The 22627-nt window shown below is 34.3% G+C and overlaps 2 protein-coding genes and 1 long non-coding RNA gene across 3 annotated transcripts; 1 reads left to right on the top strand and 2 right to left on the bottom strand.

The window, feature by feature from the left end:
• Positions 1-5478: 5478 nt before the first annotated feature.
• LOC105345344 (uncharacterized) lies at positions 5479-8620 on the top strand. Its single transcript, XM_066074811.1, has 6 exons — positions 5479-5566; positions 5955-6100; positions 6349-6568; positions 6986-7179; positions 7443-7511; positions 7719-8620. Exons 1-6 carry the CDS (start codon positions 5560-5562, stop codon positions 7740-7742), a joined length of 660 nt encoding a protein of 219 aa, XP_065930883.1. The 5' UTR covers positions 5479-5559; the 3' UTR covers positions 7743-8620.
• On the bottom strand, positions 8614-10939 carry LOC105345529 (uncharacterized). The gene is made up of 2 exons (XM_011453711.4): positions 10645-10939; positions 8614-9956 (listed from the first exon to the last, which is right to left on the bottom strand). The coding sequence occupies exons 1-2, from the start codon at positions 10841-10843 to the stop codon at positions 8764-8766; spliced, it is 1392 nt and encodes a 463-aa protein (XP_011452013.2). The 5' UTR covers positions 10844-10939; the 3' UTR covers positions 8614-8763.
• Positions 10940-14610: 3671 nt separating this feature from the next.
• On the bottom strand, positions 14611-17067 carry LOC136273975 (uncharacterized). Its single transcript, XR_010712214.1, has 3 exons — positions 15677-17067; positions 15229-15446; positions 14611-15051 (listed from the first exon to the last, which is right to left on the bottom strand). It is a non-coding gene; the product is annotated as an uncharacterized lncRNA (long non-coding RNA).
• Positions 17068-22627: the final 5560 nt, after the last annotated feature.

Genomic DNA, 22627 nt, shown 5'->3' with positions numbered 1-22627 from the left:
GTCTGTAAATCTATTGTAAAGCTGTAACAGATATAAATATTTATAAAACCGCTTTTATTAAACAAGATGATTAATACTGTAAATTATATCCATTAAGGTACACGTTTGGGGAGGTATTTCCTACGAAGGGAGAACGGACATATCCATGTTTACAGGGACAATGGATTCTGTCATATACCAAGGGATCATAGAAAAGAACCTAATCCTTTTTGCAGAGAAAAAATTTCCAAATGGATTCAGAGTCAATCAGGTAATTCAATTTTACAAAACAATTGCAAATTTCTTTAATGTAAAATCATTTAGTACTTGTATAATTTCTCTTCTTGATTTCACTACACTATTATGAAAATTTTTTTTTTAATGCCATGTATTTAGGATAATGACAGCAAACGTGTCAAAGTCAACAAAGGAGTGGATGCACCAGGATGATTTTACATCACAACATAAAAAGTTAACATAATGTAATGACATGTTGAAGTCACCTAACGTGCTTTTCATGTCACGTAATAACAATTTGGCCAAATGTTAAGATATATTCACACGACGTAATGGACTCTGCCATAATGAAATGATAATTTGACATAATGTACTTATAGTTTTATGCTATAAGGCAGTGATGTCGTTGCATTTAAGTCTTTAAAATATGAGTAGTTGGACAGCAAAAGGCAAGGTCCTTCGGCCATCTTCATACTGTTCCGTGGAATAATTTTCTCCCTGATACTTACCAAAGGTAGGTAACATTTTGAAGAGTAAAATTTTGCAACAGTTAAGAGTTTATATAATGAAATAATTGTAATGTATTTTTTAAAGAAATATTGCATTAAGTTTAAATGCATGTGTAAAGCTTTAATATCAAATATTCTAACAACAACGAGTTATTCAGGAATGTGGGGCAAAATCTGTCAGCAGCAGTGGAAGCAAATATATTCAGTGCATGTATCCAAGATATTCTGTGAAACAGGCCAACAAATGTAGTCAAGCACTGTTTCAGAACATGGGAAGAGTCTATCAATATTACACCAGATGAAATAAATCAACTAGATGATGGAAATTTTCTTGTGAAAAGCCAAACTCCTTGAAGCTCGCAGGTTTACAGACTGAACTTTTCTTCAACAGAATTCCCTGTACCATCCTGTGATCGTTATGACTGGGCAAACATCACATAGTTTGCAAACACTTTTATGCTATATTCAGACACATAGATGGCTAGCGTTGAGTACAACTACCAGAGAAGTAAAGAAACAGTCCATTTCTTACTCTTAATAACGATGTTTTTATGGAATTCAACGTTTTCCAATTTCAAAAAAAATATTGGTTCTTTAAACGGAGTCTCATCATTTAACTCAATGCGATGTTCACCATACTTCGCGCGCTGTATAGGCATGTTAGGATCTGCAAATGCATCCTTGCTTTTAATTAAAAACTTCTTAAACTCATTTGCTTGATATGTTGACAAATTTTCACATCCTCTGCGATACATCTCACACAGAAATCTAGGAAGTTCAACTGATCCAGTTCCTGTTTTTATGTCACACACCGTCATATCTTCATGCGGTAAGGATTCTATCACATCTCCGATCGGTGCCAAAACTCCAATTTCCGTGTCCTTCTTAACACATACTTCATGATTGCCTGGATTAAATACTCGCACGTAAATCACTCCATCTTCTGATTTTATTAGTGCATGCGCAACAGCAAGTCCATGCATATGAATAAACATTTTAAACGGCACTAAAACTCCTTCTTTGGTTTTTGCATCCGAAATCATCTTTGATTTCATCACGGCTTCATTCTTTGGGGGAATAACTTCATCCTCCAATGAAACCACCAGGCAACCTTCATCAACTTCACTTGTGTGCACACACTTCATTACCATGTGATTCTGTTTATAATTCCACTGGCACTCAAACTTTGTCATGAAATCTTGTCCTTTACAGTGCTGCTATCGTGAAAGTTGAAAAAACTATCCTATCCTATCCTATATCCTGTATCCTATCCTGCAAATAAGCTGTATCCTATCCTATCCCATACCTTCAAAATATAGGAATGCAAGTAAAATGAAACGAAATTTAAAAATTAAATGATTTTATTAATTAATGTTGTACCCAAAAGGAATAATTAAATCTTAAAACCGAATATTCTTCGAGCAGGATAACGTATTCACCTGTGCTACGGTAAAATTAAATCATACGCTGGATGGACACAATAACGTAACAAACAGGTAAGCGATTCGATTTTTTAATTTTATTATATTTATGCATAAAAAAACAGATAAATAACTTCGATGTACTTATTGAGGAACTGTTTAGTCACATATTGGCATTATCCTGTTATTCACTTCGCGAAGTAAATAAGTTTGACGTTGTTGACGTTAACGTCAAATGTGTCAGAAGTTTTCACAATGACATTTAATGTGCATTCTTACTTCAATTAACGTTATACACATTCAGAACAAATTTCCATTCCTGTAATTTTCGGTGTAAACAAGCATATATTCATTTATTCCGTAAAAACATCCATAAGATTTTCATGGACAGTGTTACTGAGGTTTTAGTGTAAGTAATTGGTCATGTTACCTTTTCATTAATATTCATTGTATAAAACTGAAGCCGCCTCCGCTTTCATAAACTAGAGTTATCGTTATTGAAAGAGTTATCCTCTCTTACACAATTTCCGGTTGGATTATGAATTTGTAAAATCTACTTTTATGCTAACATGTTATTATTATTATAGTACCAAATTATGTTCGTAATCCTTCACTAAATATAAAAAAAAAGATTAAGCTTTTATTCTACTTCATTCTCCGTAAACAATAACAATATCCGGTTACGGAAATTGTCGAGCATTAACGATCCCTACTTCTTCCGGTTGAAGACAAACGAGGAGGCAGGTAAGAATTGTAATTTAACTCTAACAAAATCTATGTTAATTGTCATTATTGGTAAGGACATAATGCAAGTTTCAAATATGAAACATAAATTCAACAAAAGAGAAGTAAAACATCTTTTGAATCTTAACATAGATATTTATTAACAATGCAGAAAAAAAATCTTTCTGAAATGGAGCCATCCCATACGCCATCCATCATAACTGGAAATCGTCGTCGTCGTCAGACCAGGAAAACGCATCTTTGCAGTATGGATTGACCATAGACGATGTTTCCATCTTTCTGCCGGCAGGAAGGGGGTTCTTCTCCACATATGACGGAGGATGACACACACCATCCTTCCTCCTCCTTTGGGTAGAAACTGAAGTAAAGAAATATCATTTTATGGGTATGTATACACGTATTCAATAATAAATGTTGAAATGTCAATTATAGTTATTGTGTCATTTATTCCGTAAGAATTTAATTTAAAAGAAGGTTGAAAATTTAATATTTTTTACCTTTATCAGATGATTTAAAAGGTTTCCTTTTCTTCTCTGTGGGAGGATTGTGTTTGCTAGAGAAACCTGAGAAAGACATTAAAATGAAATGAATAAGTAATACAATTATTTAACCTTTACATTAATAGGAGAACTTGCTACTCGTTTATAACATAGTACTTGTACTAAATTTAATAAAATCATGTATATTTCGTAGGTAGTACCTTTCTTCCTTAAAACCCAAGTGAATTTTGGATTGGAAGGCCCTGCAACCGAAGCTGTGGATGATGCTACCGGGACATCTGTAACATACGACATCACAATGATCATTTGAAATGTATGTATCTATTATGATTGCTGAAAACTGAATATTACAATGAAAGCAGTAGAGTTTTGAATCGACTGTCTGTTATCTTTATATATATATATATGTTTTCATGTCCTTTATTAATATATGGAATACCTGTTGTAGGGGGAGCGTTTGTCAAAGTTTTGTCGGCATCTGATTCCATCAACAGTCTGTCGACACTATCAAGACTGCATGGCTGCAGGTTCTGTTCCTTGCGAACGTGTAAAGTGTTGTCACTGGCTGTTCGGTTTCTGGGGAATTCGAAGTCATCACTGTCCAATATGATTATGCATCCATTTGAGGTGCCTCCATCGCTCAGACTATTGACACTGCTTCCATCGCTCAGGCTGTCAACATCCGATTGGGAATCTGCATCAGTGTTTCCTAAATATTTTAAATTTAACACTAATGTTTTTGCTATTGTTGTTGTACATATATTTCTCTGTTTTTCCACCATTTACATGTTACAAATTTATTTTCAATTATAATTTACGTGGTCCAATATCCAAGTCAGATAACTGGGAGTCTGGAAGGCAGGCCCAAGTGTCAAAGAGTGGGGTCTTGTACATGTAGGTCGCAGGCTTGTCTAAGGGATAGACACTCTTTACAAGGTCGAAGAAAGATGAATAAACGTCCGACTTCACTGCTGACCTCCACATTACCTCTGCCAGGTGTCCCTCAAATTGGTTAATCTTCGTTCCTGACATCCTCTTGAAGTGGTCCTTTGCGTGTTTCCATGCTCCCTCGATTCTATTTGTATGTACATCCACCTCCTGACGTGTCTTCGTGTTGATGTATGTTTTGTTGAAAGTGTACTTGTGTGTAACTGTGAAATGTTCATACCCTATGTCATTGAGAGAGCAATAAGATGGCCAACCATCGCTGTAAATGGTGCTTTCAACTTCCACATGTATTTGTATTATTGGAAAGAGTGTATCCTGTGTCCGATCTCCAACTGGATTCAATATCAGCGTGTTGCTCTCTCTCTCGACCATTCCAAATATCCATATCTGCATGAAAATAAATTTACAGTATTAGTTCTATAATTTCAACATTTTTCCTGTACAGTTATTGTTAATATTATGCCATGTACATATTTTCGTACTTTTAGTGTCAATGGTTTTCGCCCACGTCATTATCCGTAAGGTGGCGCTCGTGTACTATCGGTTATACAAGTATGGCGTCGCGGTCATATTTGACATGGAGCGTTCCCAAATTTAGAGCTGAATTGGCGACAAGGGGTGCCAGTGTTGGTGGCAGAAAAACATATCTTATTGAAAGGTATTGGATCTATTTATTTTATTCAAGTTTGTTATGGCTATGTTCCTCTTTCATCCCGACAAGTTCGATACAGTCATGCAACATGCACTGCACTGTAGCCTAGTAAACAGATATACGTTATGCTTGCTTGCATTAATTAACGTCACCATAGAACGTATACTGTATTTTGAAAACTTATTATTATTTCTTATATAGACGTTAATTTGCTGCAGTAGCTTTTGTTGTATTTATACACAACCCCGAATTTCCTCTACAAATGCAACCCTACGAACTAAAACCGCTTCCTAAAATCTATGTTTTAAATCTATGTCTATTTTCTGTTGTATATTTATTTACACATCAAGTTAAGGTGAGTTTTACTATTGGCAATGTTAAAAAGAAATATTCAGAGACCGTTTTATTATAAAAACTTTGTAGATTGAAAGCCTATGACAGGAACAGAGATTTTCAGCCCCCTCCATTAGAAAGTGTCCCTGCCCCTGTATCCGTAGTTGTAAAAGGAGCACAAAGTTTTCTTGCCAAAAATAACAAAGGAACAAATAGACCAGTACTTTGTTTACCGTATGGCAGGTAACAAGTTAAACTTCAGAATGAGAGGCTTAATGGTGGTCTGAACTATACAGGAAGAAGTAACAGTGTTACCCTGTAATTACTAAAAAATCATGAGAGTTTTTCAATTTCCTAAATCTTTTTCACCAATTAAATTATATCTTTGACAGATTAATTTGATTTTATCATCAGTTTTAATTAATTTATATGGTCAATAGTTACACTTGTGATACACCAAACTATTTCTCATTAACACTGATGAAAAGATGACAAAATCTACAAAAATTGTCCCTCCTAAAATTCCACAATAGTACACCAGAAGGCATTAAATTTGTTGTTCACAGTGATAATTAAGTCATTTTAGTATTGTTGTGCCTTATAAATGTCTATATTTCTTAAATATTTTCAGGTGATAAGCAATTTACAAAGGACATCAAGGCAGTGTCAAAGGGTAATGCCATGTTTCAAGGGAATAGAGTGCAGGCATGTTCTGTTACTGTTAAAGACAACAGCATCTACTTCACAGGGATTGTCGGGGCAGCAATGAAAAACAAGGTAACAGTATCATTAAAGCATAGCAAAATATTGTAAATATATATATACCTCCATGTCATCAAGTTCAAAAGACCTAAAATTGATTTTAAAAAATCTATATCATAATATATCAGTAATATATTAAGGTTCTAAAAAGTTGCAGAATTGCCGCATGAAATAATTTGGTAATTTGATAGACCATAGGGAATTATTTCTTATGGAAAACCAATATATCTGACACTATCTGTATACAAGAATGTACTTTATAGGTTTCTTATAACTATAAACTGAAAATGGACAAAAGTACAGGTGATACCTTGAATAGTGACTGCGAGTGTCCAGCTGGAAAAGGACCCCATGGCACCTGCAAGCACTTAGCTGCTGTGCTACTCATGCTGCAGCATTTTACAGAAACAGGAAGTGTTGTTGTAGACAAAAGCTGCACTGAAAATCTGCAGCTTTTTCACATGCCAAAAGCAACCTACCATGGTAAGGACAATAGACAAATTGCAAAATTGGATTGGTATATATACATGTAATAGGATATTTCATTTTATTTGGACACATAGTATACACTATTAACTAAGGAATGTACCAGAATATATCCAAGTTAACTACCAAAGTCCAAGTTATATTTATTTTGTGTTTTGTATCCCAAAGATTATTCATAACATAGTCTTTCCATTTTTACTGTTGATTATTTTCTCCATCAGTTCTGAGTGACCTATAATTATTGAAAATTTTAAACTGTTCATAGCTACAATATCTATTTGTATAATTGTCATTGGCTGAATTTATAGAGCAGCTCAACTGAACACTTTTTATTAGTTAAGTACTTCTAAATTTAATAAATACCAAATATCATTCTGTACATGAAATAAATGTTTGATTTGTGGATATTAATAGGGGTCCCAGTGGATGCAGAAAGTATTCCATCAAGGAAAAGGCCTTCTGATGAGTCCTTGGAAGATCCGCGACCTGCAAAATTCCGTAAAGTGTCAGGTTACCAAGATTATGTTAGAAGTCTACTAATCGACTACTGTTCCATGACGTCAGAAGATATTGCTCTCCGATATCTTTTCGGAAAGGCTAATATACAGGTTTGTTTGCTTGCCATTCTTATACAATAATTTATTTTACATGTATATCTAGCTCCTTGTATTAACACGTTAAAAAAACAAACACTTTCATTTCTTTGTAAACCTATTAGTAAGTAAATCTTAACTGGCCAAAAGTTATATTTGTTTGAATGTGTCCCAATGATTATTGCTCATGCCTAAACTTTACCAGATACATACCTAAAGATTAAAACATTATCCTGTTTATAATTCTGACCAATTTTACTTAAATGTTTAATTTTTAGGTTGCAGCTGTTGACCATTATTATACTAGAATTCCAGTGACAGAGTACTGGGTAGATGAAGCAAACAAGGTAAAAAAAATTTTAATACAAACTATCAAAGATCTTTGCTAAGCTAAAAAAAAGTCACAGTATAGATCTGCATAAGATTTGAATCTTTCTTAACCTGTAAAAGACTTCCATTTGTTTGAGTAAATAATTGATCTTTATAGTAAAGAGAAAACACTAAATAAAATAAATATGGATATCAACAATGCACTGCTTTCAAACTTTAAATAGATAACTGAAGCAGATGTTGGGTGAATCGAAAAAGAAACTCGACAACAAGCATCTTCGAAATTATGGTTTCATCACAGATCCTGGCGTCTGACAGCTTCAAGATTTGGAGAAATCTGCAAGCTTACTTCACGAAGAAATATCACAAAACTATGTCAAAATCTGATGTCTGTTAACAATGCTATGCAAAACAGTGCCTTGGCACATGGTAAAAATTATGAGTCAAAGGCACTGAAGTCATTTGAGTCAAGATACAGCTGTAAAACAAGACCAGTTGGTTTATGTATTTCAAGATCTAAACCATTTTTAGGTGCAACACCAGATGCATTATTGTATGATGATTGTCTTGTAGAAGTTAAATGTCCATATTCAGGAAGAAATGAGAAGATTCTTCCTGGCAAGCATTTCAGATTTTTAGATTATAATGAGAAAAATGAAATTATTTTGAAAAGGACAAGCAATTATTACTACCAAGTGCAAGGTCAACTTCACATTTGTCAAAAGAAATCATGTTACTTTGTTGTGTACACATTCAGTGACTTGTTTGTTGAGAAAATCAATTATGATGAGGAATACTGTACTGGGTCACTTGTTCCAAAACTTGAAACATTTTACATCAAGTTTTTCAGACCTTTCATTGCTTCTACTCTTTGATTTGTTATACTATCTGATGAAAGAGAGAAAATAAGGTTAAGTGCTTAGTTTAAGTACTGCAAGTGTTTCTAAATATGTTTACTTGCATTTCTGTCATGTGATGGTTGAGTTTTCAGATAATTTAACATTGTTCATGTAAAGAAATGAAAATCTTTGTAAATTTACATGGTATGAAAACTTTATTGTTTGGGTATATCAAGGAAACCGTTTTTCAGAAATGATGAAATGATGAATAAAATACATTAAAACTCTGTTGCGTTTAATATGCATGTTTCTAAGTATAGAAAACTAAACTTGTCATTAAACTATAAATATGATTTGTCTGGACTTCTGTCTGAAAGTTTGTCACTTCTGTCCATGTGATTTTGAAGTAATTAGTCACACAAAAAATATATTAAGCATTTCTATCAACAATTGATTTCCTAAAATTAGATAACGAAAAGCACACAAAAACAATTCTTGAGCCAAGGTGCAATTTGCTCTGTGGTAGAGGATGTCTTAATATTTTAAATTCCTTGCTGAGTCCTATGACACGTTCTATGTGTATTCTCTTTGATGCCACTCTGCGATCACGGATAACTTCCTGTGGATCCAGTTGGGATTTTCCTTTCAACATCGTTGGGGTGTTGACATAAACATCCTGGGAAGCGAAGAGGTCTTGAACCATGATACCACGATCCGCCATAACACTGTCCCCCTTTTCAAACATTTTCAAATCTGGATTAAGAAGCTCAGAATTTTCAATGATTTGTCGGTCACTCGCTGATCCACCATATGCTTTAGAGACAAAACTTATAGCACCTTTTGGTGTACAACCTATCATAGTCTTCAGTGTGTTCTTGTGTTTATAAGCAGACCATGTGATACTCTGAGCATTCACATCTGATGGTTTGTTAATAGGAAGCTCGGTAGCATCAAGAATGACACGTGTGTTGGGAAACTTTCGTCCAAAATCAGAAGGCATAAACTGTTGAATAATATCTTTTGATGGCCATATGCATAACTCTTTCAGTTGGTAATACATAAAGTTTAGCCATGTATTAAATATGCGCGACACAGAAGATTCTGAAATGCCAAAAAATAGAGCTAACTCTACATCTTCTTTAGCCTGTCGCAGCTTCATGAATACCATGAAAAGTTGATCTTTAGGATCCATAAGTGTTGTTTGATTGGACAGTTCAGAAACACAAGGTCCAAGGCAGTTGAAAAAAAATATGAACTGTTCAAAATCACAAAAGCCAGTGTAATACTTAATCATCTTAGGGTCATTTTCAAAATTTTTGACAGAAAATTTACCAAATATTTTCAGTTCACACTGCACACTCTGATCAAACTGTCCATGCAGGTCTTCCTCAGGTGTCTCGATTGATGAAGAATTCTGAATTTCGGGAGTGTCTTTTACTTCGACAACACTCTGAACTTCTGTACATACCGATGCATGTTGGTCATTGGTAGCAAGCATGCCTTCTGTGTTTTTCTTCCTTAAATATCTAGGGCTTTTATCAATCAGGAAATCATTACTAGATAAAGAGAGGGCAAATGGGAATATCGAAGGCACTGCTCCTTTATTCAGTCGTGGACGTTCACCTAAATTTAAAAAAAAGTTTTTTCTGCTAAAGTGCTCCATAATACCAATGAATTTTATGTACAATTTAAAGCTCTTGCATAAAATTCAGTTTTTATTTTTCATTTGAACAAATGAAATGTACGTATGATTCATAAAATAACTGATAATAACAAAACAAGATAACATGCATGAAATGTCTAGAGCTTGTCAAAATAAAGTGATTTTTAGATAACATTCTGAACTAAAATTGGAATCTTATGTTTCATGGAACCAATGGATCCTCATATTTGTTCAAGGAAGTTGAAATCCAGCTCATTATCATCAAAACTCTGTTATTTGAGGCCCTGAAAAATAATAACAAACCACAAAGCAAACAAAGCCAAAATAAAAGGATAATAAACTGAAATAAAATGTAAACAAATGAACAAATTAAGTTGGATTTAAAAATAATCAAATAAAGCATTTAACAACCACAGTCCTATATTGATTGTTTATTATTGTTATCTGTTGAGGTGAATAATAACTCTGCTCGCGGTTTTCACCAATGTAAACATACATGTACATGTAGTATACATGCATTTGTACACAAAATATATGGCCTATAGTTTATTGTAGGCCTAGTTGATTAAAATTTATCCCATGAAAAATATTTCATCAGAAATAACTAATAAAAACATGACATTCGTTTAAAAGAAAATATATTCTAACCTAATAGTGTGATTTTGTAGTCCGTGTCCCTAAAATGGGAGGAACACACAACATCGTATTTTCCTGGTTGCCATAACCGCCTCGTCCGGGGGTCCATTCTTCGTATGGCCACGCGCCATTTTTGTCGTAAATTGATGACTTCTGGGAATTTATGACTCCCATAGTTTGTACAATTCGGTACACAACAATATTGTGGCATCAGGGGATAATAATTTAAGCAAAACACTCTACCTCCAGGCACACTTTCACTTTAACTTCTTTTAGTGTAACACGCAAGGTGTTCCGAAAGTATAACTGATAGTACACGAGCGCCATCTGCGCGCGGGAAATTCGGTGGGCGAAAACCATTTCTTTAACACATTTCTTTCTGTTCCAAGTTTCATTTCAGTTTGTGTACTAAGATAAGTTTTTTTTTTATAATAACATATATCTGTTACTTTTTAATGTTAATACTTTAATAATGACTTGTTCTCAATTACGTTCCACTTTGTCTACTAACATAACGTTTAAAATACTAACATTTGTTTAACGTTACCTTTAAACCTCGATTGGGGTCACCTCTGTGGTGTTTTACACGTCTCCCAAATAGGGACTCGTCAATTTCCACTGTACCAGTAAGCTTCTTGGTCTTTATGCGTAGCTCAAAAAACTCCTTAAAGAGTTCCCTAATAAAAGATCCCCAGTTCACGGCTGTGGACGTGTTTGCTACACCTGAAAATCTTGAACATTGACTTAGAGAGGAGCCATCTAAGTAGCTCTTTATAAAAAGAAAAATGTCTTGCATTGTTAAATTGCTTCTTTCAAAAAAGGAGTTGGCCCTACAAGCCCTGGTGTGTAGTCGATTGACCGTGCATCTAAACACCGTTCCACCCACGCTTCTTGATAACGATTTAAGAAACATTCTTCCTTCACATCCCTCTGTGTTGCATGGAATTGTCGTCGCCAGGAGACCATGCAATCTAAGCCACTGGTATACTTCATCGTCTGATAGCATCATTAAAGAATAGAAATTCCAAGGATTACTAAAATCGCGCGTAGTCATATCCAGTAAATTCTGCCTTTTCCTCTCCCTGAAATTTCCGCCGCTCTTTCTGGAGACATCCATTGTTTGGAACGGAGAAGTACCAGTGTTTTTTCTAAAGTTAAACCATGTATTAAATACTACTTACCTATCACGTGATTTGAAATTGGTGAAAATGACGTAACAATCGTCAAGAAGCAGAGAAAACCAATGGATGACAATGCCCTTGGGACTGCGAGTAATGAGCGGATTTAAGACTAAGACTTCAAGAAATCAGAAAATAGGAACAAAACTACCATATATATATATATATATATATATATATATATATATATATATATATATATATATATTTAAATTTATGAAATGGAGAAAACAAAGAAAAAAAGATTGTTTCAAATATTTTAATTTCTTTTCTGCTTTAAAACATAATGCCTGGGCCTGCCATCCAGGAATTGATACTGTGCCATTGCTACATTCCAACCATACATTTTGTAATTCCTACCACTTTCGAAGAGTCTGAAAATTTAAGATATGTTTGACTGTACTAATTTATTAAACATATATTAAATTAAACGTCTTCCTGTTAATCGTTATTTTACCTGAACAAGGCTGAAAAATGGTTCTGAGCAGCGCTGTCCCGGGCTAAATGCATTGTTTCAACCCATTTCATGAAAATCGTAGGATTTAATCCATTGATATCGACAAATGTTGTAATCAAGATTCTCTGAAAGTGTTTTAAATTCTGTGTCCAAAATAGGCGTCTAATGAAGAGGGGCCATAACTTAGTTGGACCAACAATGTCTTGAATATCCATCCATTGATTGTAAATATCCCTGTTTCTGGTGTTCATTATTCAACGTATTTTTACTTTGTGAAATTGTGTTAAATATATTGCTTGTATGCTTATTAAAATGTAAATATCCCGTGTGCCTTCTCTTGTATTGTAAAAAATTGAACTCTTCTCAGGAAGAAATGCGATTCAGAACGATTGATTTTTTTTTACCTTGACTGACAACAATTCAAGTGCGCCTCATGGGCTAATGATTGCGGTAGTTTTGAGTACATTTTAAGATTTTGAGTCGGTATTTACTCCTGTTATTCGCTTCGCTTTTAAAATGAAAACATATTTATTAACCTTTTAGAATCTTCATTCCCCCCAAAAATACCAAGCTCCATTTTTTTTTTATAACTCTCCCCCAAAGAAACCCTTTTCCCGCAGAAATCTTCCTCTTGGAGTGCTATTTAGAATGAAATACCTCGGTATATATATACTCCTGTTATTCGCTTCGCCTCTGTATATATATACTCCTGTTATTAGCTTCGCGAAGCAAATAAATTCCAAGATTTTGCGTCGGTATTTACTCCTGTTATTCGCTTCGCTTTTAAAATGAAAACTTATATTTATCAAACTTATAAAATGTTCATCCCCCCCCCCCCCAAAAAAAAAAATACCAAGCCCCATTTTTTATATATCACCCCCCCCCCCCCCCAAAGAAACCCTTTTCCCGGAGAATTCTTCCTCTTGGAGTGCTATTTAGAATGAAATGCCTCGGTATATATATACTCCTGTTATTCGCTTCGCCTCTGTATATATATACTCCTGTTATTAGCTTCGCGAAGCAAATAAATTCCAAGATTTTGCGTCGGTATTTACTCCTGTTATTCGCTTCGCTTTTAAAATGAAAACTTATATTTATCAAACTTTTAAAATGTTCATCCCCCCCCCCCAAAAAAAAATACCAAGCCCCATTTTTTTTTTATAAATCTCTCCCCCAAAGAAACCCTTTTCCCGGAGAAATCTTCCTCTTGGAGTGCTATTTAGAATGAAATACCTCGGTATATATATACTCCTGTTATTCGCTTCGCCTCTGTATATATATACTCCTGTTATTAGCTTCGCTTTTAAAATGAAAACTTATATTTATCAAACTTTTAAAATGTCCCCCCCCCAAAAAAAAAATACCAAGCCCCATTTTTTATATATCTCTCCCCCAAAGAAACCCTTTTCCCGGAGAAATCTTCCTCTTGGAGTGCTTTTTAGAATGAAATGCCTCGGTATATATATACTCCTGTTATCCTGAACTTAAACCTTATTTATTTTTAGGACTGAAGAAGAAACTGGTAGCACTAAGCAAAGAGAAAGGTTGTGAAGTCTTAGAAGATTGACTCAGAAGTATCACCAATCACCTCTACTGGGTGCCGTCAGCAACATCAGAGGGAGAAGATGAGGACATCGGGTGGGAGAAATGGCTCAGTGTGTTCAGACACGTACAAAATATTCATGTTGGCCATGGTGACAGTTTCCGTCAATGTGAACATGGAGAGCTGGACAACGACGATCGACAGAAGAGATGGCTCAGGCCAGGTAAGAACAGATCATCTTTAAATCTTGATGTGTATAAATATTATATTCTTGTCTTATTTTCTATAACTTTTATTATTATACATATATATTTTTTAGTTGATTTAGTATTTTATTTGTCTTTTCATTAGGATCAAAGGTGGTGGAAAAATTGGAGGGCATTATCCACTCTAGGCAGATGAAGAAGGACATCAGGAAGCTCTCCCCGCAGCTACAGACTGCCAATCTTGAAGCATACCACTCTTTGATCAATCATTTTTCATCCAAGATGAACAAGTTTTCTTACCAAGGGATGCAGGGTCGGTAAGAATAAACACGCCCTATTACTATAATGCACTGAAATTATGCTTCAAACTGTGGCATTATGACTAGCTTCTGAGACCTTTGACCTTAAACATTTTTTTTTTACATTCATTTTTATTCACATATATTGCTTCTAGCCGCATTGCATTTCAACGAGAAATGGCAGTCGGGAACAGGCTTCAACAAAGACCAACCAGCTCAGATACAAAATCACTTTTCCCAAACAGAAACAGGGCGACTTTACAGTCAAGAAAATCAAAACTCTAAGCACATATGGTAATATATATTTTATTATCATGAACATGTAAAAATAAGCCTGAGTGCTTACTAAATAAACAAAAAGCATACATGGTAAATTCACTCCAAACCAAAGATTTTGTCTTAGTTTATATACTTATATATTCATTTTGTCTTCAGGATATGTAGACTCCTTGCTGGATGAAGTGACATTTCGTGTGAGGGTTAGAGAAATGCCACATCATGAGGATGTGCCACCTCCACTGTGTCACCAGTTTGTTCATCCTGAGAAAGATGTTGCTGTTCATTCACTACTGACACGTTTCACACGAAATTAAACCCCCTGTACTGGTCATCTTCTGCAGGAAAGGTAGAACGAATCAAATGGACTGCACAGGCGGGCAGTGGAACTCGAACGGTTCTGCCAAGCCATCCCCAGCACCATCGAACAAGTTGTCGATAACTGATGTATCAAAATCGCCTGAAATTAGAACAAAGTTTTAGAATGGCCCAAGAACTCTGTTATTGTTGTTTTTAATATATTTTATCACTGTTACTAAGATTCTCTATTAATTTATCACTGTTACTATGATACTTTAATAATTCACATGTATGATGTTCCTTTTAAGGTTTTATGAATGTGAATAAAGCTTTTTACCCATTGCTCTCTGGTATTTCTTCATAATGTTGTTTGTAAGAATAAATGCTATCCGCAGGTCAGTTCGTTGAAGACATGCAGGTGCAAAACTAGTAAGCTCTGTAATACAGCGCTTTTCTGGTTCTTCCTCATTAATGACCGCGCACACCTGTTGAATTTCTTTGCAGCACACTGACTCGGCGTTGGTTGGCATAGGATGGCAGTGTCCACAAGTGCACCTGTTTAATAGAATGGATATGAGAGTAAACCACCTTTAATGCAATTTGGTGCATGAAATACCATATAATTAGAAATGTGTTTTTATGGGAGCAATAAATCATAATTCTTTTTTTAAAAGGATTTTTAACAAATTAGGCGGAATATGTACCCAACTTTAAGTATGTACTTCATACACGTGAAAACTACCAACATTTGGTGTTGCGTTCTTAACTCCTCAAACATCCCTTACCAGTCATTGTTTCCAAGCCGTTCAACATGGCGATCAGGTGAATTTGGTGGGGATATTTCTTCATCTGTATCGACCTCTGGCTCAAACTGATAGGGTCTGACGCCAAGTCCAATGTCTCCTTCATGTGAATCATCGAACTAAGTTGATCCTCCAGACGTATTAACCACGCTATCGTCACTAAAACTCTCCATATCTGCACTTCTCTCCATATTACCCGCTTGTTTGGTTGACCCCGTGACGTCACTTCCGGCCGGAGCCTCGATATCGCCTAATTCTATTTTTTGCTAATTGGATTTTGAAAGCAGGTAAAAATAGCAACTTTGCAGCGGCGGTATTTGTGCGGTTTTTTGCAATGTGTTTTATTAAATAGAAATTTAACATTTGTTCAACTTCGTATTTACTGCAGGTACCCTTTAAACAGAGTTTGATATCGCTGACTGAAATATGTAGGTGTATACATGTATATATATATGATTCATTTCGAAATAATAAATTGTGTTCTTTATTTGTTATAGTGCATGTTTTTTTGTGTTTTTAATTGTTTACAGTTTCTATTTACTAACCATATTTGAGTGTTAAGCTTCGAATTATAAGCAAGATACATAGATTTGCTCACAATTATATGTTTTTACACTGATCTTAAAGATTAAAGATTAAAAAAGTAAAACAATTGTCAATATTTATTAAGAAAATTTTCAAAGTCTGTTCTTCCAGAAACCAACTTTAACAACTTATTGTGTATTGTAAACTTAACCTTTTTTCGTCATTATTACTCCTACTGTACATGTGATCCATGACTGTGTTTGTGTACATTTGTATAAACTGATTTTGAACCTCAAATACCGGTGAACTGGTCTTGAGTGAATAAAAGAATTGAAAATCTTAGGCCATTCTTTTTTTCAATTTTAAATGCTGAATAGGAAATACCAATTTGAAAATCTTAAGCTGAATGTAATAAACTCATGTGAACAAAATATGACTCAAACTTAGGTGAACTGTGAGCTCTGTATCTTGCTTATAATTCTACGATTGACGCTGAAATTTTGGTTGATTATTAGAAATTCTATATGAATAAGAGTATGTTAAATACTTGTACAAACAAAATAAAAGAATGATATTCTGTATATACCTACTCTCTGGGGCCCCCTCTTTATACAAAAAATACCGTGAAATCTACATTAATTTTGATAGTTTTTCAGACACGAGTAAATATCTTTTAAACAGTTTCCATAGTTCTGACACATTTCTGATACGGGGATAAAGTAATTATCGCTATTCCTAAGAAAATATCACAGCGGAAAATTATCCTGGTTTGTACCTGAGGTAAATAACAGTCATTTAATTATAATGGAAGAGACAAATTAAATTTTTGAATGTTTTTAATTTGAGGAATTGAGCACATTGAGGTACAATTTCCTTTTCACATCTATACATGTACGATTTTAAAAATAAAAAACAATAACTATTATATTTGGGGGGGGGGGGGGCAGAACGAAAATATAGGGAATTTGAAGTTAACAACTAAACAGTGTACCCCTACCAAATGTTTAGTTTTATACCTTGCGTAGGATTTTCTTATTCTGGTAAGAAATAGTATTTCATGAAGGTACACAGTCAGAGATTACATGTATGCAAAAATAAGTGTAAAATTCGAATACTTTACAATATTTATTTTTGTTATTCTACCGAGGGACCATATGGCACAATATCTTTTGAACGCCCATTGTTGCTCAGGTGAGCGATGTGGCCCCATGGGCCTCTTGTTTCTTCTGTGTATGTCTTGGGTAAAATTCAGATGATTGATATATCGAAGCATACGAAGCGCTTATGACAATATCTGGGTTTTTTTTATATTTGATTGTTACAAAATGTTCACTTTATCACGTTAAATCATTCATTGTTATCAGTGAGAGATAACCGTCGTTTTATATATCTGTAAACACAAATCTGGTTGTTTTTGTATCTACCTGTTCCAACAAAGAGACGATGAGTTTTGAAATCGTAACTCAATGAAAATGGCCTTTGTATTTCCTCTGAATCTCCCAGAAGAAATCCCAAAAAATTGCCGTTTTCGTCCATAACTTTTACTGTATGAGTTGCATCATCACACAAAAGAATGTGCGAAAGTGCGTCAGTACAAATTCCGCGTGGTGCAAAATGTGGTCCAGTGTGTGTGAAACGATGTTTTCCTCCACGTTCTGTCACTACGATTGCACCAGTCCATTTTTCAGATCCCACACTGCCAGACACAACAACATCTCCGTTGTTGTTCTCTGTGATATAGTAAATTTCCTTATATAGATCCTGCCCAGTGTTTTTGTATTGTATTGTCTGTTGAAGAAATCCATCCCGACTGTATCGGTTTACCTTGCATGTCATTGAATCCCACCCTAACATTCCAACAAGCAATTCCCTTGTGCGCGGGGACCAATAAACACTAACTGGTGCCCATTTAGGTTCTGTTCGTTTTATAAACGTGGTGCACCTTTTTAAATCATTCGATTGTTTGTTAATGTTATAACCTTTACCAATATAAATCAAATCACCTTCATTGTTTACTGTGTGAGATCCAGCTTGTAAATACAAATTTTGAAGATGATATAAAACGTCACCTGCTAAGTTAATCAAAGTGAGCTCATTGTCATAGCCTATCCATACCCTGTCCAATGACACATATGAAATATGATTAAAACGACCCTCTATATTTTTCAAAAAAAGGGATTTTTGGAGCTCAGGGCGGCGTAGAGGTTTAAGAAGAAGTTCATTCTGTACACGTCGATTTTTGCTCTCTGAAGTTTTGATAAAATTCAGTGTCTTCATTACATCCTGCCTTTTTATTTGCTCATATACGGAAATCGCACTTGTGTGTGTTTGATATGAAATGTCTTGTATCTGAAGGAAGCTAGTTTTTTTACTTATTAAAATGAATTCTAATGGCGATGTTGCGGATTGGTCGTATTTACTTTCATATAAAATTGTGTGAGCAACATGAATATGGATGTCTCTCTTTTGTTTTAAGCACCTGTGTTTAAAGTTAAATCCACGATGTACTCTTTTAAGCTGTGTAATTATTTGTTTGGCCTTTGTTAGCAAAAAATTAGAAAATTCCGCTTGACATTTCTTAATATCAGCTTTGATTTCAGATAGTAGACCATGCATGTAAAAAAGATGCTCGCTTCTCATCTTTTTTAGTATTTCATTGTTCAGTTGTCTCTTTGTTTTGTACACTGATCTAACATCCAGATGTTTGTGTCCTTTATGTTCAGTGCAGTTGGGACAAACAGGAAGTTCACAAGGTTCACAATATTTTCTACAACAACTTTCTGGATGTCTTATACAAACATCTTGTTTTGGAATTAATTTGAATTTTTCACGGTATATGGTAACATGATGATCTTTAGTTTTGAGATCCAAAACATGAATCTTTTTACACTGAGAACACAAATTACATGGACATGTTACACAAACGTACTCAGTATTTCCCGAACACTTTGAACACAGACGTACTCTATAATTTATAACCATGGTAGGGTGTTTCTAAAGTAAACCTGCAAAAGAATAAAATTATTTGTAACAATCATTCAATTTTAAAAGACTCTGCTTATGTGAGGAACGATTCGACTACATGTTTTTATTTTGTTAGCGCAAATATGTCGAACTCTTAACATTACGTAGAAACACAACAAGTGTGTCTTTTTGCTTGTTCGGATTAAGATGACAAATGATATGGTTTTTAAATCTGGTATTTCTTAAAACTGAAATACTGTACAGCTACACAACTACAGTATTTGTTAATGATAGTTCCAAAATTGTATAGTAAACATCGAGGGAATCGAATCAGGGAAGACAAAGGTTAAAGTTAGACTTTAAGCGTCAGAATAATTATTTTGTCAAGATAATTAGATTTTGATACATAATAACTGTTAAACGAGGTAAAAGATATGCTTATGACCAGTTACCTCGGACTGACAAACAAATGGACAGACTGATCACTATAAGTTGCCTGCAGAGTAAATCTCTGATAAATTCAGCTTTGGTTCTTGAAAGTAGAGTAATTACCAAAAGAAATCAGGATATGTACGCTTCACTTAATATCGGTATGAAGCTGATAAAATCAATAATAGGGATAAAAAGTGTGAAGTTCTGAAAAATAAATTAGCAATATCATATTTGCCACGATGAAAGAAAAAAGTGAAAGTGTTTACCTTAACGACACCGAAATGAAATGATTCTTTTCATAGATATTTTAAATTTATTACTTATCAATTATTTTCAGATTAAAACCTTTCTTAGTCCATGTAGGTTTAATAAAATGTGCTAAATGTACTCAATGTTCCCCATTTTTTTTTTTACACTTTCTACAGTTTCTGCCAGTTAAATATATTCTTTATCGAATTTAGAATTGTTTAGAGTAAGCAACTGAAATTAAAAACAAGAGGCCTGCAGACTTTGCTTGTTACCGGTTTGCATGGCACTTTAGTCCGAGACTCAACGGACTCTTAATCCCCCCCCCCCTTAAGAACAACGCATATCATTTACTTTCCGCACAGATATCGCGCACTCAAAACAGCAACGGTTACGAACATCGAATTCTCAATATAACATATTAATCACCAAAATTATGAAAAACGATTATAACGCACAAATATGTGTTTTACGTCACCAATACACTTTATATATAACAAGTTGTGGCTGAAATTGCTAATATTAAAACATACATGTACTGAAATACGTGTTTCAACATTATTTAACCCACACAATATTATTTAGATGTCATTGTAGTGAGTTTCATATTAATTTAATTTATATCTAACCATCTACTACATAGATCAGTTAACAGAATATGAGCCAATGAACAAATCATTGCCATTCCGACTCGCTTCGATACTCGTATCGAAAACAACGTAAAACCGTCCCTGTGCTTAAGATTGAAGCTTTTTCTCATTAAAACTCATCAGCACACTTTAATATTTGTTATGTTTCAATAACCAACCTCAAAAGTATGTACATAGCCTTTTGCTACAGTTTTTTTTAAGAAAAAAATGAAGAAAAACTAGAGCCGAGCCGAGCTCGTTACAAGCTACAAGGAGATCTTCCGTAACGGCTTCATGTCAAGAAAGGATTATCACTCAGTCTTTATAAAACCATCACTCTTCTTCTTACACCTGTCAAGGTCTGACAGATATTGAGAGGAGGTCATTTTCACACTACCTTAACTTGTGACCAATCAGGGCTTTAGAAAATCAATTTGAACTCTTTTAATTAGTTGACGCCTATTTTCTATGAATAAATGTAACCCAGACTGCAGAATATGGAAGAGTTAGACCTCTCGTAAAATAGATAAAGGCATGTCTGTGTGATATGTTGGGGATATATTTAGACAAGAAATTATTATCACGCACAGGGAGCTTATCCTATAAGCAAAATAAAAGCGGGTATTCATGTCTTCATGTGAAGCTTTAAATCCCATATTAAGCAATGATTAAACAATACTATATTACAATTAGACTGATAAGATAATGAAGAACAACTTATCCAGCAACATCATTATCGTAGCATGTATCAGTTTTTAGTTATGCAGCAAAGATTTTCCAGGCGCCTAGATCCATTATTTAAGGGGCCAGCCCTTTTTTTCTAGTCTAAAATGAAAGCCATTTAATTTATACACAACTTATATTCTATATGCATTTAGAAAATATTTCAAGCTAAATAGATACGAAGCAAAAACATGAGTAAAAATTAGCAAGTGTTTAAACATAGATTTCGAAACAAATTATTCAGGTGGTATAATTAAAAACAAAAATAAAAAACAAAAATCAAAGGACAATTTTGAAAGTGTCAATTTTAAAGATTTCTAACTTTAGATTATTTGCTAGGAACCATTTCGGAGCCTTTGTCCGGAAACGAATGTCCCTAAAATATCAAAAAAGGGGAATAACTAAAACCCAGAAATTACGATTTGTCATCTTTTTGTGACTTAAAAACTAAATCTAATTTACAATACACCCTGAAAATTTGAATGAAATCGGATGACAAACAAAAAAGTTATGAAGGTTAAAAAACGTCTAGAAGAAGAATAGGAAAAATGAAAAATTACAATCAGAATCAGTACAATTATTAATAACGAAACACCCACTTTTGCTTGTGCCCCCGTAAAAACGAAGTCGATGACATGGTCATTGTTTAGATGATATTAATTCAAATTCACCATACCAGTATCATACTTCAATTTGAATGGAAAATCTATTGCAGAATTTTGTTTAAAAATCTTCTTTTTTTCTATCACAAATTGTTATTATCTATTATGACTAAAAAATCTTATTCGAAACTCATTTTTTTTTTAGTTTTCAAACATCCTGAGTAACTGTAACTTATGTTTCATTTTCATAAAAATCACTATTGTAGAAATGATTAAGGTCGGCCGGTAGGTTGGGGGGTGGGGGGGGGGGGCAAAAGTCGAAATAATCGCAGATTTGTTCTTACATGTACTGGACGACATTCCACAGAAGCACTTTTTAACAATAATATGATACAATGGGAATGGTTAAACCATATTTTTTGTTCAATATTGTGCATACTGTGTACGATTTCGTAATTACATTCTTATGATTCTTAACATATTCTTTAAAATCAAGATAAAGAAAAATATCTACATTGTGTAACCAGAGTAAGTAAACAATTGTATTGTTTCGGGTTTTTTAATTAGTTGTGCGGTTGTTTATCGTACGGTGTCCTGTCCATGTGTAAATGCCCATGTATTTTATGCTTACATAGTGTGACGTGACGGACCAAATACATGTACCTGTTCGACCAGTTTACCAGTATCTATTTTTAACAACATACTAACCTTCCCGCTAAAACCATAGTTGCCCGGACACTCGGCGCTATACCCTTGAAGGAAACAGACTTATGTATATGATATCTACTCTATGTAGTTGAATACTTGGCAGT

The sequence above is a fragment of the Magallana gigas genome, chromosome 1 (assembly GCF_963853765.1).
Source record: "Magallana gigas chromosome 1, xbMagGiga1.1, whole genome shotgun sequence".
Taxonomy (NCBI): domain Eukaryota; kingdom Metazoa; phylum Mollusca; class Bivalvia; order Ostreida; family Ostreidae; genus Magallana; species Magallana gigas.
Note: the sequence above shows the minus strand (reverse complement) of the source record. Positions and strands in the feature narration are given on the sequence as shown.

Bases quoted from the DNA above. Each gene is read 5' to 3' on its own strand.
- LOC105345529 (XM_011453711.4), bottom strand. From the start codon at position 10,843: ATGCCACAATATTGTTGTGTACCGAATTGTACAAACTATGGGAGTCAT. The intron at 9,957-10,644 runs GTTAGAATATAT...TTTTAAATTTAG, and splicing joins CTACAAAATCACACTATTAG to GTGAACGTCCACGACTGAAT.
- LOC105345344 (XM_066074811.1), top strand. The intron at 7,180-7,442 runs GTTTGTTTGCTT...TTTAATTTTTAG, and splicing joins TCGGAAAGGCTAATATACAG to GTTGCAGCTGTTGACCATTA. The intron at 7,512-7,718 runs GTAAAAAAAATT...AACTTTAAATAG, and splicing joins GGGTAGATGAAGCAAACAAG to ATAACTGAAGCAGATGTTGG.